Source organism: Pecten maximus, chromosome 16, assembly GCF_902652985.1.
Source record: "Pecten maximus chromosome 16, xPecMax1.1, whole genome shotgun sequence".
Taxonomy (NCBI): Eukaryota; Metazoa; Mollusca; class Bivalvia; order Pectinida; family Pectinidae; genus Pecten; species Pecten maximus.
Genome location: NC_047030.1, coordinates 11,161,324 through 11,179,133, shown reverse-complemented (window position 1 = coordinate 11,179,133; position 17,810 = coordinate 11,161,324). Strand labels below are relative to the sequence as shown.

The window sequence follows — 17,810 nt, the reverse complement described above, 5'->3', positions numbered from 1 at the left end:
CTAGCCCGACAACTATGCTCTTGCCATATAATACTGATATTAGATGGTGGCAGTTTTGACCAGGAATACATATCAAATAGTTCACTTTTGTTCGTTTAAGGTCAACATGTATTACATACAAATTAATGAAACACAAACGATAACAATGACAGCCATGACTTATCTTTGACTTCGGAAAATAAAAGTTAACACAACAGCAACCATGAAACTAAATATTAGGACCCTAGTACAATTATATATAGGGGCTTAGTGATGCCTTTCAACATTTGCACCAAAACACTTAACATTTCGTAACCATAAAAATTTGAATCCGAAAATAGTTTCATAAGCAGCTTTAACCTATACGCACAATTTGATATCTCTATATATAAAATACAAGATTTTACAATAAACCATTCACTGAAATCCAAACACGATTGAATGGTTCTATTCACAGGGCCCTGGCATGAATTCCTAACTCATCGTCTCTTTGATATATAAAATAAATTATATATACACACCGTGAGTTAGGAGTGCATGCCATGCCCCTGTGGTTATGTTTATAAAGATAGGTAAACAAAAATCCTAAGTATAGATACATGTATAAGAGTCGGATACCTCATCTTTAGGAAGATTTTTATCGAACACATCCAAACTGGGAACCGGGAGAAAACTTCCATATAAAGCAAGTTCAAGGTCGCCATCTTTTCGACATATCGGCTTGTGCACAGTCACCTGGTATGTAATGATACATAATCTTAAAATGTAAGTATTCAATACTTCAAAGTTAAGAAATCAAATATTAAATGTTATTAGATTTATTGAATTATTTAGCTAATGAATATCCCAGTCTAGATTTAGAGATTTCTCTCGACCTATTTCGAGTTTACTTCGCTGCCTTCTTGTATCAAACTCTAAAACACTTATCAACATTAAACATTTCAAGCGTCTAGGTCACTCAGATGTCAATACTGCCAGACGACAGTCATGGTGACTTCTAGGCTTACAGGAAAGTCGAGATTGCGGTGAATCTAAATGTGTTTTAGTGATTGTGTAATAAAATAAGTATATCATTGGTATCTCTGGAATAGTCAAGAATATTTGACTCGAGGTACTGGTAATCGACCGATGTTCTATTGTACCAGGCTGAAGGCCGAGTGTAATAGAACATCGGTTGATTACTGGTACGAGGACTATTGCACAGACACCCAAGATATATCTGTATAATATAAATATATGGGGCAAAGAAGTAATTCAAACAGTGTAAACAATAAGGTTTGTTAAATTTTCGAGGCAATCCGCCCCTTTATCAAAACACAAAAAATCACAAATACAATCACACAATATATATATATATATATATATATATATATATTTGCGTTTTTGTACAACCCTTTGCTTTGAGATTTCAGGTGATAAACACTGCTGGTTAATTGTTTTTGATATATTGTGTCTTTCGTACAATCCTTTCTTCTGGATGACACTTTCCATACACAGCAACCTGTTCTATAACTTAACACTTTAACAAACATTAAATATACTGTATAATGAGTGGTATATAGAGCAGACACATATCTTTAAAAACAACTTTTAAAAAACCTTTTAAGAAGCATTATTAATGCACGGAAATATTTTTTATATCTTAACACGTGGGGTTTTAAGTTATATCCATTTTATTTATATTTACGGTGAAGGAACATGTACATACCAATTTTGTTCCGTCCTGAAAGGTTCCCTCCACTTGAACATCTCCAATCATGCCCGCTACTCCCGGCAAAACTTGTCTGTAACCTGAAAATATAGATATTACACTTGTATATTTATAAGTGACAATATTTTAAAAGTCTCATAAAAGTCCCAAAGTGTCATAAAAAGGTATGATCAAATGACACGAGTTATCTCTTTCACCTGTATTCCCATCCAGATGCTTAAACATAAACACATATGCCGTTTTCAAACTGATACGACCAGGGAGGTTTAATTGGTTCTGTATTGTGTAACGTCCTAGGACGACCTCCCTTGTTAGGGCGATACATGCGTATGGTAAGTGTGTACTTTGGGAGGCTGCGGTACGTTCGTGTTTGTCTCCTTGTGATAGTGCGGAACTGATGTCCACTATAGTGCTGTATCATTGAAACATCTGCCAAAGGCACCCAACAGGACATCCCACCCGGCCACATTATACTATTACATTAATTATTAATGTCAAGAAGATATTAACACTCCAACAACAACCAAAGAAAAAAAATGAGAACCAAAATTCAAAAGTTTATCAAAATATATTTATATCTCTCCCTTCTTCAGCTTAGTAAACTCTGACTGTGTTTAAATTAGCGTAAAGCAGTGGGAAAGGGCTCAGCGGATTGATAAGCGCGGTAATCGGTAGAATAATCATGACGTCGTCTCTTTGGGACGTTATCGGGACGATAGATGTATGAGGCCGAATAAAGTTATGTAGGAGGGATCATTTGTCACATTGAACGTCAACTAGACGGCGCCATTTTCAAAGGACTGATCTACGAAATTTTAGCGTTTTCTCCTGTTACCCGATGATCTCTGTACAAAAAGCCAATGTCAAGTGAGTGTTTTATCAAAAACTAAACTGAAAATTGCGGAAATGAGTGAATATTTAACTTCTCCGCGAGGTAAGCTAACAACAAATGGCTAAAGCGTAGTTTGTATCGAACATTCGACCACGTTACTACTTAATCTGTGTCAATACCCGCTGTGCTTGACAACCATAATTAATCAGAGACGGAAATTGTGCACTGTGAATATATCAATTAATTGAAAACCTAAATGTATTAAACAGAAATGTTAAGTTTTGATATTTGTGTCTTTACGTAGATTCACTGGAACTATATTATCTTCGTAACCATGGCTACCCTTGTTGCAAACGTCGCAACACATCTCGACTTTTATTTTCTTCGTGCAGTATTTCAACGATGTAAATATAGGAAGTGGACGTTGTTTTAATTGCGTTTACGGTGTTATAAACGCAATGGGATACAAACATATTCAATATATATAGCGCGTAAGTAGAATATGACTGTTTGGTTTGGTTTGGTTTATTTAGTTGAACGTCCTATTAACAGCTAAGGTCATTTAAGGACGCCTACGAAAGGCCAAAAGTGAGGCATTGTCAAGGGAGACATTAGGAAGAAGAATGTTGTTCAGAAAGAAGAGAAAAGATAAGATCCAAAATTTAGTCGCCTCTTACGATCATGCAATGGGGGCAGCAGGTACAATTCTTACCCCCTACCTGCAGGGCAGAGGAATATGACTGTATCCCATTGCTTTCATACTAGCGTAAACGCAATAAAAACACTTTTCAATTCCTATAAGAGACCCATAGGGCCTGTATGGCTCACCTGGTTGGATTTCAGCAAATGTCAGAGTAATGTGCAGATGGAATAAGATTCTAATTGTGTGTAAAAACTATACTTTTATAAATGGCTCAAAAATAGAAATAAGATATAATATTACATGCAATTCTAAAAATTGTATTTACACTTTAATATGCAATGGATGTGGTGAATTTTATGTTGGCCAAACTGGGTGCGAATTAAGATTACGTATAAATGTCATAGACAGCAAATAAAAGATGATAACTTGAGATGTTAAAAGTAAGCAAACATATGCATGAGTGTTCTGGGAATTATTTTTATGTTTTACTTATTAACAAGTTAAATAGTGACGATCTAGTTACAAGAGAATTAAAAGAAAAATGTTTATTAAGATGCTAAAACCAAACTTAAATGTAGAATTAGTTTATTGAATGTACAGTTATCCATCTGTTCCGACTTTGTTTAATTTCGTCAACTTATGACGTCATCACAAATGTTGACGTCACAGTATCTAGGCAACGTTCAAATAAGCAAATGTTCAGTCCGCCTGAAGAAACCTGACAGGGCAGAAAGGCCTAGCGCCAAAGTCTTGTTTTTAGCTCTCCTGGACTCCAGCTTACGCAGTCATTCTCATGTTTTTGCCGGAAGTAGAATAATTAAAATTTTGTGGAGAGGATATCAGAAACCGTGGGTCTGTCAGAATGGATTTCAAGACACATGATTGGGGTCGATACGAACTAGATTTGACAAGAAATTTGAGTTGTTAAATGTTTTCATTTTCGAGTAATCGTCAATTAACGGTGTCATTTTGGACATACTCGGTGTCACAGGGACATGCCGAACGTTATTCTGAGGAGTTATGAGGCAAAGTTCCTATATCAACCCACTGTAATGTGTATATAGTAATGTGCTGCAACACACGTATCCCTATGCCGCTGCAAAAAATTGCTGCTATGCGTGTTACTTTATACACATTATGTCGTCTGCTGCAGTGTACAGAGTGTCTCGCGAGGTATACGTATACGTCCCTGGCAAACACTGATATGAAACATTGCTATGTGACCGGATTTTGACAATATTTCGTCATGTTATGAAGAAATGTCCATAGTTTCTTCTTATAATATTTATTTATTTTTCCGTTGAGTATTTATGGAGCAATACAGAATTGTCTACACTGATAATTTCCGTGTGACGCCATTTCTCTATATGACGTTACTAAAGTAACGTCAAAATGGCGTTCAAAAAATTAGGTATTGTAAAAAAAATATGATTTCTCTAGTTATTTACATCGGAAAACAGTGAAAATATTATAAGATGAAACAGGAAACAATTCTCTATAAGAGTACGAAATTTCATTTAAAACGATCAATACACAAAGTCAGGAAAATTCATTGAAAAAGTTGAAAATACAAAGAATATATAGCACAATTAAAAAAAAATTGAAAGACTAAAATTGGCACGTTACTGTATATACAAACAAGCTGGATTTCAAATCAACGTCCAGAGAGCTACGAGGCCCTTGGCCTCTTGTTTGTTTTTGTTTTAAACGACATAATCACAAATAAGCGCTTTCGCTCAATCACGGGAGCTCATCAGACTGTTTTGATATTTTGAAGATTAATATGACGTCATAATAAGTTTGACGCCATAACAACAATGACGTCATTAAACAAAGACCGATAACTTACAACTACATTGTACATACGATGGATGCATTTAAGGATTGATTGTCAATTTTGTTGCTTGCATGGACTGATGAAGGAAAGTGAACCTCGTGCAAATGAAGTGAGCAGTTCACTTCATTTGCACGAGGTTCACTTTCCTTCATCACTCCATGCAAGCAACAAAATTGACAATCAATTCTTATATTTACGTTAACCAAATTTAAAACTTCGCCACCAGATTGCAAAATTCGGTAGCAACAGTGTGACGTAAGTGCGTCACTTTGTAACATTGTTATACTTATCGTACATGTGTGCACAGTAGTGGAACAGCAGACAGTCAACGATTCTCGTCGCCAAGGCAGCACAAAATATAGTGCCATACACGTTTTGATTATTACGATGTTGATACACATAGATACGATATTTTCAACGTAAAACATTCATTTATAACAAATATTTATGATATTGTATAATAACAACTTAGCAATACCCATATAAATACGAATTTGAAGTGCAGTGTTGACAATATAGCATGTGTGTGATTTGGTAACTCGAGACACAGGGACTCGGTTAAAAAAATGATGTGATGCAGTAAATCCGTGCTGGGTGAGAAGCGGGTTGGTATTCCATGGCCACTTATCCTATAAATACACACATGACCTTGATCAAGATTGAAGTGCAGCGTGTTCAGCGTGTGGGTCTGTGGGACCATGATGATTGTAAAGATCATGACAAAAGTTTTGAATGGAAAATATTGTTCACGATTATCCCAATTCTAGGACAAACCTGATGGGAGCGTGACAGGGCGTCGTATACGCGCGTTCTAGAACTAAACAGACTTGATGGTGCTTCAGTACACGACCAAAAGGTTAATTATCAATGATGAACCCCTCCACAAATGTTTTAATATGGTAAATGTGTTAATGGATAGTCACAGACACATTAAATATCAGGTATTTCAATAATAAAAACACATTAAATATCAGGTATTTCAATAATAAAATCACATTAAATATCAGGTATTTCAATTATAAAAATATAACTGATTTAGATAAAATGACCTAGATGTTAATTGGTATATAATCAGGCTTTTTTTGTTTTGTAAATAAAAACATTGTGGAAAAGCTCAAATTAGACTGTTTAATTGGTTTTAAATAAATATAACTAGCAGTTTTTATCATGAAAATTATCAATACAACACTATTTTGATCATTTGAACAAAAACAAGCCTGGCATGGCATATATAAACAATATTCATTAATATTATTGTACCTGTTTCACAAGAAAAATTAGATAAGCTCTCTGAATTTTATAGTGCTATTTGTAGTAACAAAGCGTTGTGTGTAGTAACAAAGTGTTATATGTAGTAACAAAGTGTTATATGTAGTAACAAAGTGTTATATGTAGCAACAAAGTGTTATATGTAGTAACAAAACGCTGTATGTAGTAACAAAGCGTTGTATGTAGTAACAAAGCGCTGTATGTAGTAACAAAGCGTTATATGTAGTAACAAAGTGTTATATGTATAAACAAAGTGTTATATGTAGTAACAAAGTGTTATATGTAGCAACAAAGTGTTATATGTAGTAACAAAACGCTGTATGTAGTAACAAATCATTGTATGTAGTAACAAAGCGCTGTATGTAGTAACAAAGTGTTATATGTATTAACAAAGTGTTATATGTAGCAACAAAGCGGTGTATGTAGTAACAAAGTGTTATATTTAGTAACAAAGTGTTATATGTAGTAAAGTGTTATATGTAGCAACAAAGTGTTGTATGTAGTAACAAAGTGTGATATATAGCAACAAAGTGTTATATATAGTAACAAAGTGTTATATGTAGTAACAAAGTGTGATATGTAGTAACAAAGTGTCATATGTAGCAACAAAGTGTTATATGTAGTAACAAAGTGTGATATGTAGTAACAAAGTGTTATATGTAGCAACAAAGTGTTATATGTAGTAACAAAACGCTGTATGTAGTAACAAATCATTGTATGTAGTAACAAAGCGCTGTATGTAGTAACAAAGTGTTATATGTATTAACAAAGTGTAATATATAGTAACAAAGCATTATATGTAATAAAGTGTTATATGTAGTAAAGTGTTATATGTAGTAACAAAGTGTTATATGTAGTAACAAAGTGTTATATGTAGGAACAAAGTGTTATATGTAGTAACAAAACGCTGTATGTAGTAACAAATCGTTGTATGTAGTAATAAAGCGCTGTATGTAGTAACAAAGTGTTATATGCATTAACAAAGTGTTATATGTAGCAACAAAGTGTTATATGTAGTCACAAAGTGTTAGATGTAGTAACAAAGCGTTATATGTAGTAACAAAGTGGTATATGTAGTAACAAAGCGTTATATGTAGTAACAAAGTGTTATATGTAGTAACAAAGTGGTATATGTAGTAACGAAACGCTATATGTAGTAACAAAGCGGTGTATGTAGTAACAAAGTGTTATATGTAGTAACAAAGTGTTATATGTAGTAACAAAGTGTTATATGTAGCAACAAAGTGTTATATGTAGCAACAAAGCGTTATATGTAGTAACAAAGTGTTATATGTAGTAACAAAGTGTCATATATAGTAACAAAGTGTCATATATAGTAACAAAGTGTTATATGTAGTAACAAAGTGTGATATGTAGTAACAAAGTGTCATATGTAGCAACAAAGTGTTATATGTAGTAACAAAGTGTTATATGTAGTAACAAAGTGTTATATGTAGCAGCAAAGCGTTATATGTAGTAACAAAGTGTTATATGTAGCAACAAAGCGTTATATGTATTAACAAAGTGTTATATGTAGCAACAAAGTGTTATATGTAGTAACAAAGTGTTATATGTAGCAACAAAGTGTTATATGTAGTAACAAAGCACTATATGTAGTAACAAAGCTATATATGTAGTAACAAAGCGCTGTATGTAGTAACAAAGTGTTACATGTATTAACAAAGTGTTATATGTAGCAACAAAGCGTTATATGTAGTAACAAAGTGTTATATGTAGTAACAAAGTGTTATGTGTAGTAACAAAGCGCTATATGTAGTAACAAAGCGTTATATGTAGTAACAAAGTGCTATATATAGTAACAAAGTGCTATATGTAGTAGAAAAGTGTTATATGTAGTAACGAAGTGTTATATATAGTAACAAAGTGTTATATGTAGTAACAAAGTGTTATATATAGTAACAAAGTGTTATATGTAGCAACAAAGTGTTATATATAGTAACAAAGCACTATATGTAGTAACAAAGCGTTGTGTGTAGTAACAAAGCTTTATATGTAGTAACAAAGCGCTGTATGTAGTAACAAAACGTTATATGTAGCAACAAAGTGTTATTTCTAGTAACAAAGTGTTATATGTAGTAACAAAACGTTATATGTAGTAACAAAGCGTTATATGTAGTAACAAAGTGTTATATGTAGCAACAAAGCGCTATATGTAGTAACAAAGCGTTATATGTAGTAACAAAGCGTTATATGTAGTAACAAAGCACTATATGTAGCAACAAAGCGTTATATGTAACAAAGTGTTATGTGTAGTAACAAAGCGCTATATGTAGTAACAAAGCGTTATATGTAGTAACAAAGTGTTATATGTAGTAACAAAGTGTTAGATGTAGTAACAAAGTGTTATATGTAGTAACAAAGCACTATATGTAGTAACAAAGCGTTGTATGTAGTAACAAATCTCTGTATGTAGTAACAAAGTGTTATATGTATTAACAAAGCGCTATATGTAGTAACAAAGCGTTATATGTAGTAACAAAGTGTTATATGTAGTAACAAAGTGCTATATGTAGTAACAAAGCGTTATTTGTAGTAACAAAGCGTTGTGTGTAGTAACAAAGTGTTATATGTAGTAACAAAGCGTTATATGTAGCAAAAAAGTGTTATATGTAGCAACAAAGTGTTATATGTAGTAACAAAGTGTTATATGTAGCAACAAAGTGTTATATGTAGTAACAAAGTGTTATATGTAGCAACAAAGTGTTATATGTAGTAACAAAGCACTATATGTAGTAACAAAGCGTTGTATGTAGTAACAAAGCGCTGTATGTATTAACAAAGTGTTATATGTATGACAGGTAGAAAAGGGACAGTTTGTTAGATCAGAAAAGTAAGAAGATAGTAATTAAAAAGATATTAAAACGAGATTGAGCTATTGGCAGAGCAGGCCACACACAGTGGTAGGAAGTCAAAGAGAATGAAGAGTATGGTATTGTCTGTGTGAAGGGTTGGTGGACAATGGTGTGTGGATGTAGGGCTCATTTAGACTAATCAGTTGATGGGTGTAATCTGGAACCTTCGACAGGGAAATGGTCATCAAAGACTTCAGTCCCAATAAGTTAAGTCCCGCCTCCTTAGGGTATATTTAACTAATAGAATTAGTGGATTTAGTAAATGTAGAATTAGTGACAGTAGTTTGTAGATAGATATGAGAGAGAAGGAAATGTGTAGAGAGAAGAAACGGAGAGCCAGAGAGAGAAAGGATAAAGTATAAGTCAAGTATAAGATGTAACCTGAATGAATAAAGGAAGTGGAACTGGAGTACACTATCGTTGAGTTCTGATTCCCGAAGAGATAGGATCACCAGAATTATGTGGTGGTGATAAATTGGTGGAGAATCCGGGTACCAGAGCGAAAACAACTATGCCCTGGTAGCATTCAAGAAAAAGAAAATGGCAGCAAAAGACAGCATAAACAATTTGGAGAAATTTGATGGGCAAAGTTGTGCAAAAATCTGGCTCTCAAAATTTGAGAAAGTGTGCAAAATTAGGAAATGGAAGGATGAGGAGAAGGCGCTACAATTTTCCCTACTCCTTAAAGGCCAAGCTGAGAAGTGGCTGTACACGCTGCAGCCAGTTGTACATGAAGACTTGCAACAACTACTGGAGAAGTTTCAAGATAGGTTCTTCCCTAGTGAGCTGGACAGGCCAACTCGAGTGAAAGAGTTTCTGAACTCGAGTCAAGGTGGAATGGACATACAAGATTATGTAGAACAAGTGGTGGCCAAGGGCAACGAATTAGAGAGGACGGACAAAGAGGTGTTTGACGTGCTCATTAATGGACTTGACCAGAAAGTAAAAGGATTTGTACTGGGCAAGGAAGCTAAGACGATAGCAGACCTAGTTAAGTTTGGATCGATGGCCCAGTCAATTGGACATTCAGACCATAGTGATGTGTCAGGAACAATTCAAAGTCTTCAACAGGAACTCGCTTTGTTAAAAGAAGAATGTGAAACCAGTAGGAAAGAACTTGGTTTGTTGAAGGACAGCAGAGTGAATAGTGTTAGGCCAGATGACAGGAGAAATGGACAAGGAACAAGATATCCATGTGACCACTGTGGTAAGTACCAGCATGATGCACGCAAATGTTGGTTCCGAGATGCAGTGTGTTACCACTGTGGCAAAAAGGGTCATATTAAGGCTATCTGTAGATCTTTGAAAATGAAAAAGTCCAAGGAAAAGCAAAATCATAGTGAATAGGGGTACGCGCCTGTCTTTAAGGACGGGCACAATCATGGAAAGCTTTTTGACAGCAAGGAAAGTAGTAAAATAACTCAGGGGAACAGTAAGAAAGTAAGTTTAGATGTAAAGGATTATCAGATACATGTGAGACTAGGAAATAAGACATATGTAGCTTTGGTAGACACAGGAGCACAAGGGATCTCATGTATTGATAGAAAGGTATTTGAGGCAACCAATCTAGGAGAAAAGTTTAGAGTAGAGAATTCGGAATTGAAATGCCTGTATAGCGCTAATGGTAGTGACATAGGAATCACAGGAAAGGTGACACTCCCCATCTCAATAGGATATCTGGAATTGACACAAACATTTCAGGTGGTGGAGAGTCTAAGTTTCCCAGTCATATTAGGTACAGACTTTTTGGAAAAACATAAAGCAAAGATAGACTGTGGGAATAGAAGCTTGGAATGAGAAGGAGGTATTGCCATGGTTGCTTTTATACAGACGCAGATTAAAAACAGGACAAGCTTAGCCAGATTAGTTTGTAACATACAAGTAGCTCCTAGGTCAGTAGCATCTGTACCAGTGGAAATCAAAAGTAAGGAAAAAGGGCTCAAGTTGTTGGGGCCTGTCTCTAGCCTACCTTCTAAGCATAGAGTAATGGGGGCACGATGTGTGTCAGAAGTGAAAAACAACAAAACCATATACCAGGTACTGAACCCCACTTATTCAGTCGTTAGTCTAAAGGCCAGGCAACCTATTGCCCTGGTCACATCAATTACTGAGGATGATTTAGCAAATGAGGGTTCAGAGCAGCAGTCACTGCCAGGTGAGTGCATTGCCTCTATAGGTACTGATAAGAAGTTTTATACCAGGGAAAACATCAGCATAGCCAAGGATTTAGGAGTAAAGGTTAATTCAGAAGCACTGTCAGAAGAAGAAAATAACATTCTCTTAGCTTTTCTGGGTGAGAATAGGGATGTCTTTGCTAAGGACTTGTCAGAGTTAGGAACAACAAACTTGTATTTCCATGAAATAAACACAGGTGACACTAAGCCCATAAAACAACGGTTCTATAGAACATCACCAAAGACTAAGTCAGAGATAGAAAAGCAAACAAAGGAGATGTTAGAGAATAAAATCATTGAAGAAGCCAATACACCTTGGCAAAGTCCGGTGGTGCTAGTAAGGAAGGCGAATGGAGAGTATAGGTTTGCCGTTGACTATCGTAAGGTCAACCAAGTCACATCACCTATGAGCTTTCCGATACCTAGGTTTGAGGACATATCTGACACAATAGGTCAAGCTAATGCCAAATACTACTCTAGCTTAGATTTAAGATCAGGATTTTGGCAAATTCCAATAGCGGAGGATTCAAAAGCAAAAACAGGGTTTGTCACTCATCAAGGTGTTTATCAGTTTACTAAACTACCGTTTGGTCTTTCAAATTCACCGCCAGCATTTTCGATGGTTATGTCCGAGGTGTTGAGAGATCTGACTTACAAGTTTGCACTTGTCTATATAGATGACATACTGGTTTTCTCTTAAACTTTTGAAGATCACTTGGTCCATTTAGCTCAGGTATTCCAGAGGTTGCGTCAGGCCAATCTCAAACTAAAACCCTCAAAATGTAATTTTGCAGTTAGAGAGGTAAAGTACCTGGGTCACATTTTCACAAAGAATGGTATCAGTGTAGACCAAGAGAAAATTAAGGCAGTATCAGAATACCCCACTCCTAAGTCAGTGAATGATATCAGGGCATTCTTAGGGTTATGTAACTACTATCGTAGATTTGTTAAAGGATTTGCAGAGATTGTAGCACCTATGAATGAACTCCTGAAAAAGGATACAGCATTCCATTGGACAGAACTATGTCAACAATCATTTGACAAATTGAAACAGTGTTTGACTACTGCACCTATACTGGTTTACCCAGATTTCGATAGAGAATTTATCCTGTATGTTGATGCTTCAACAAAGGCAATAGGATACATGTTGGGCCAGCGAGATGCTGAAGGAAAAGAGAGAGCTGTGGCATATGGTGGTAGAGCTTTTAGAAAGGCAGAGAAAAACTGGGGCATAACAGATTTAGAGGGTCTAGCATTAGTAGAAGGTATTAGACATTTTCATGTGTATATCGCTACAAAGAAATTCACTGTGCTTACTGATCATATGGCTATAAAAGCGTTACAAAGTTCAAAACAGAAAGCAGGTAGGATTGCAAGGTGGGCAGTCCTGTTACAAGGATACAACTTTGTGATTGAGCACAAAGCAGGCCGTAAACATTCCAATGCAGATGGTTTGTCTAGACGTGATTACCCTGAGAGGTCCAACCCAGACCCAAATGACCCCGTACATGAGGTCATAGTAGCCCCTATATCAAGAGAGGTTGAATACACACTACACTGGTCTGATAGCATAGCAGGCAATGTTACTGTGTTAGGCACCAGAGGTGAAGGTCATGTTGAGTCAGAGCAGCAAAGCAGCCCTGGTAGTGACACCCCAGTGTTAGACAGGACTCCAGACAACCTTAGGGTCAATCAACTTAATGATCCTGATTTGGTTCACATCATTAGATATCTAGAAGATAGAGTTCTCCCTGATGACAGGAATTTAGCACATACAGTGGTTAGGGAGTCTAATGACTTTTTGATGGATAAGGGTGTCCAAAAAGTGAGAGAGTTATTAAGCAGTTGGTAATTCCTAAGTCATTGAGAAATGACATACTTCTTGCTTTTCATGACTCAATAACAGCAAGTCACCAAGGCATAGAGAGAAAATTCCATAGCATCAGATTAAAATACTATTGGCATAAAATGTTTCAAGACATACAGTATTACTGTAAATCTTGTGAAGTGTGTGCCAGGACAAAACGTGATGTACATCACAGAGATGCACCTTTAAAACCTCTTCCTATTGAAGATGTGTTTGGTCGGATTCATATGGACATTCTTGGTCCTTTACCAAAGACCACACAAGGTCATAGGTACATTCTTCTCATTGTAGATTCCTTCTCAAAGTTTCAGGGATTTAACCTAGAGGGTTAAGAATTATTAACAGATAATGAAATGATAAATAGGTTATCATTCAAGACATGTTAAAGAGGTAAACGATAAAGAGTCTATAGACAAAAACTGAAAAAGGGGAATTTACTACAGTTATTGTTTCATGGGCAGTTGAAGTCTTGGGTTGAGTATTTAAGGATGGTAGGATATATAAGAACTACCGAGTACTTAAATAGAAGCTAACCAGTTGGATATGTATAATTGACACAGACTGGCTTGTAATCCATTTTTCATTAGGTGATAATCAAGAGCCTCAATAATCAGAGGACGTCAGGTGAAATGACTGAAAATTTTTTTTGATTTATCAATGAAAGCCTATTTTGCTTAATGTTTTACATGGAACCTACATTTGTATGTGCAGTGTGTTGGTATTTACAATGAAATAATTTTTGTCAAAGAACAAAAATGTGGACAGTATTTTTTTTTTATATGTAAATGTTATTTGATATGTGCTAATGTTATAATGGATTAGACATCAATATGGACATGAAACAAAAAAGTGATGGCATTACAATTCAAATCGGACAATCACAATATCCAGGAGATGGACAAAAAAAAAAAAAACAAAAAAAAAACAACCCCCCCCCCCCCCCCCCCCCCCCCAAAAAAAAACATTGACAATTTATTTTATATGAACAATGTATTTGTACAAAATATGAAATGGTAGTTACTGTATGTATAATTTGTTTTTGCTTAATAATGCAGTTGCATACAAATATCATGAAGGTTAGTATATGATATTTAGCTTTTGATTCAGGTAATGAATTTATTAATGTCATTCATATTAGGAACGTTATTAATGTAAAAGTTTGTGGAACAAACTTAAGGAGGAGGAGGCATATATGACAGGTAGAAAAGGGACAGTTTGTTAGATCAGAAAAGTAAGAAGATAGTAATTAAAAAGATATTAAAACGAGATTGAGCTATGGGCAGAGCAGGCCACACACAGTGGTAGGAAGTCAAAGAGAATGAAGAGTGTGGTATTGTCTGTGTGAAGGGTTGGTGGACAATGGTGTGTGGATGTAGGGCTCATTTAGACTAATCAGTTGATGGGTGTAATCTGGAACCTTCGACAGGGAAATGGTCATCGAAGACTTCAGTCCCAATAAGTCCCGCCTCCTTAGGGTATATTTAACCAATAGAATTAGTGGATTTAGTAAATGTAGAATTAGTGACAGTAGTTTGTAGATATATATGAGAGAGAAGGAAATGTGTAGAGAGAAGAAACGGAGAGCCAGAGAGAGAAAGGATAAAGTATAAGTCAAGTATAAGATGTAACCTGAATGAATAAAGGAAGTGGAACTGGAGTACACTATCGTTGAGTTCTGATTCCCGAAGAGATAGGATCACCAGAATTATGTGGTGGTGATATATGTATTAACGAAGCGTTATATGTAGTAACAAAGTGTTATATGTAGTAACAAAGTGTTATATGTAGCAACAAAGCACTATATGTAGTAACAAAACGTTGTATGTAGTAACAAATTGTTATATATAGTAACAAAGTGTTATATGTAGTAACAAAACACTATATATAGCAACAAAGTGTTATATGTAGTAACAAAGTGTTATATGTAGTAACAAAGTGTTATATGTATCAACAAAGCGTTATATGTAGTAACAAAACACTATATGTAGTAACAAAGTGTTATATGTAGTAACAAAACACTATATGTAGTAACAAAGTGTTATATGTAGTAACAAAACACTATATGTATAAAAAGGGAAATTCCTTGCTAAAAATCGTGCAGCTCCGCGATTTCTTTGAATCGTGGACAGAGAATCCTCTGGACAACCTATAGGATAAGACTCCAGGTCGGACTACATACCCAAAAGCTGACGACCTCTAGGATAAGACTCCTGGTCGGACTACATACCCAAAAGCTGACGACCTCTAGGATAAGACTCCAGGTCGGACTACATACCCAAAAGCTGACGACCTCTAGGCGACCTCTAGGATAAGACTAAAGGTCGGACTACATACCCAAAAGCTGACGACCTCTAGGATAATACTCCTGGTCGGACTACATACCCAAAAGCTGACGACCTCTAGGATAATACTCCTGGTCGGACTACATACCCAAAAGCTGACGACCTCTAGGATAAGACTAAAGGTCGGACTACATACCCAAAAGCTGACGACCTCTAGGATAAGACTAACGGTCGGACTACGTACCCAAAAGCTGACGACCTCTAGCCATTAGGTCCGAGACACTATGCCCATCCCTTATCATCTCTTGGACCTGTAACATACAGAAATCTTGTAACAGTTTCGTTTTTTTGTATCACAATGTATTTTATCGTATTTGTTCACTAACAAGATATGTTTTGAAACACATCAGTTTCTGCTCATTTGGACTTCTAATGATGTGTAAAGCGGCAAAGAAGTGCCCAAATCTGGTAACAAAAAAAAAAATATTCTAATTATTTGTTTTTCAACATCACTTCAAACTGCGCGTTAATGAAAATGTGTGGTCAAAATGAATCAGAAATATGCATAAATTTATGAAATAGTGCTTGCTTTTTGTTGCGGACATGCTCATTTCTCAGCCGCTTTATATATCATTCAATCGCTTTTATATTACAAAAACCGCAAGTGTATTACGATGTTCAGCGTGATCTGTCCCCAGGCAAGATATAACATAGCCCGAGTTTTCTCTGGCCCTGTCACCATGTCTGGTGTAGGAAATGGTGACAGGGCCAGAGGAAACTCGGGCTACATATAACAGAAACAAACTACATCGAGCCACTAACTTGAGTTTTATATGTCGTTTTTTCTGTGTACATTATCTTGTATTGTAACTTTTTAATTTTGTCTGTCGTAGACATAGCTCTATTAAGCTGATGTGTGTTGTTAAAACACACGACACAAACTAATATTCTTGTATCTTGTTTCACAGACAGAGAAACCGGCTCGTCTGAAAGTAAAAACATCGTGGAAAGGAAACCATAAATTATAACGCGGCTTCCGGAATGATGTAAACAATGTGCTATGAAACTGTTCCATCATTTTCGATGAATACACCTTTCAGCGAACAATAATTACATGGATACGGTGAGAAATAGCCGAGAAACATCATCGTATTGATTGTACCTGTGACGCAATCAGTGCAACGGCCTCAGGATGGTTGAGCCTCACCCCCCGGGCGAGACGTCTCTGGGACAGGCACCCAACCTGGGATACTAGAAGGCTTTCCCGTTCTCGAGGGGACAGCTTCATGTTGGTGTCAAGATCGAAATACAGGAGAATTTAACAACTGAAAAATAAAAATAAGAACATAGAGTATTGTGTCTTAGTCAAACATGTTTTCCAAATTTTGAGCTGCTTCCTCCAACAATGGTTGAAAGAAATGTTTACCAAAATCCGTTCTTAAGAAGGGGTTTTAATGAAGCTTTGGTAACATTGTATTCTAAAGTTATTTTGAACTTTGACCAATAATGCTGACATTCTAATGTGCGCTAATTATATGCTCAATGTAAGCACGCCGGTGACATTTGATCAGAGTATGTCAGTAAATACGACTTTAGACGTATCGTCTCTCAAATAGTGCTGTAATGATTCAAGATATGGTAATTTTACGCTGTGATATTGCATGTCAGTTTACCTTTCAAATTGTAACTTTTGTAACATCAGATTCATTTACGCATGCATGAGTTTTCAATTGCTTCTAATTAATTCACCAACTTTATTTTCAGACAGTCAATGTAGCTTTACATAAGGAACTGAATTGTTTGATATGCACTGGATCTTTTATTTGCAAACGTATTTACGAAAAAAATACAACACAGGTCAATATTTTATCATTTGCATGTCAATATTTTTAAACACTCTGACAAACAATAAACATTCGGCAGATATTCTGAAGGTATTTACACGATAAGTCGTGTAGTGTCAGGACTTCTAATAATAGGAACGGTACCAGGGAGGAAGTCCATTCCGTCCAATAAAGTATCCAAATGGCCAACCCGAAGAATGTTAGTATCTTGAAGTCAATGATGTCATGAAAAACTTTGAAATATCCACAGTACATGTATTTAAAGTAACGTAGTACTTATATAGATTTTTAACTGTTGGAACTTAATTCTTACTCCGAGTTCAGTAGGGTCGTCGAGTTATCAGAGCGCGAGATATCAAAGTTTTATTGTAGGTGTAAGCTATTTGCTGTCAATAAAATGAATGAAGTGTTGAGACAACACACTCCATGGTAGTAAATACTCAAACGTTAGGCAGTGATATCACAAACTAGAGAAAGAAAAATAGCTACGCATCCTTGA

The 17,810-nt window shown here is 35.7% G+C and overlaps 1 protein-coding gene across 1 annotated transcript in view; it reads right to left on the bottom strand.

Moving 5' to 3' along the window:
- Nucleotides 1-17,810, bottom strand: part of LOC117344590 (urease subunit alpha-like) — a 35,825-nt gene that overhangs the window by 16,858 nt on the left and 1,157 nt on the right. The window contains exons 2-5 of the mRNA XM_033907391.1: nt 16,630-16,792; nt 15,712-15,778; nt 1,688-1,770; nt 598-714 (exon numbers count right to left, since the gene is read on the bottom strand). Coding sequence (XP_033763282.1) covers nt 598-714; nt 1,688-1,770; nt 15,712-15,778; nt 16,630-16,755 — 393 coding nt within the window. The 5' untranslated portion in view covers nt 16,756-16,792. The remainder of the gene's footprint in view (nt 1-597; nt 715-1,687; nt 1,771-15,711; nt 15,779-16,629; nt 16,793-17,810) is intronic.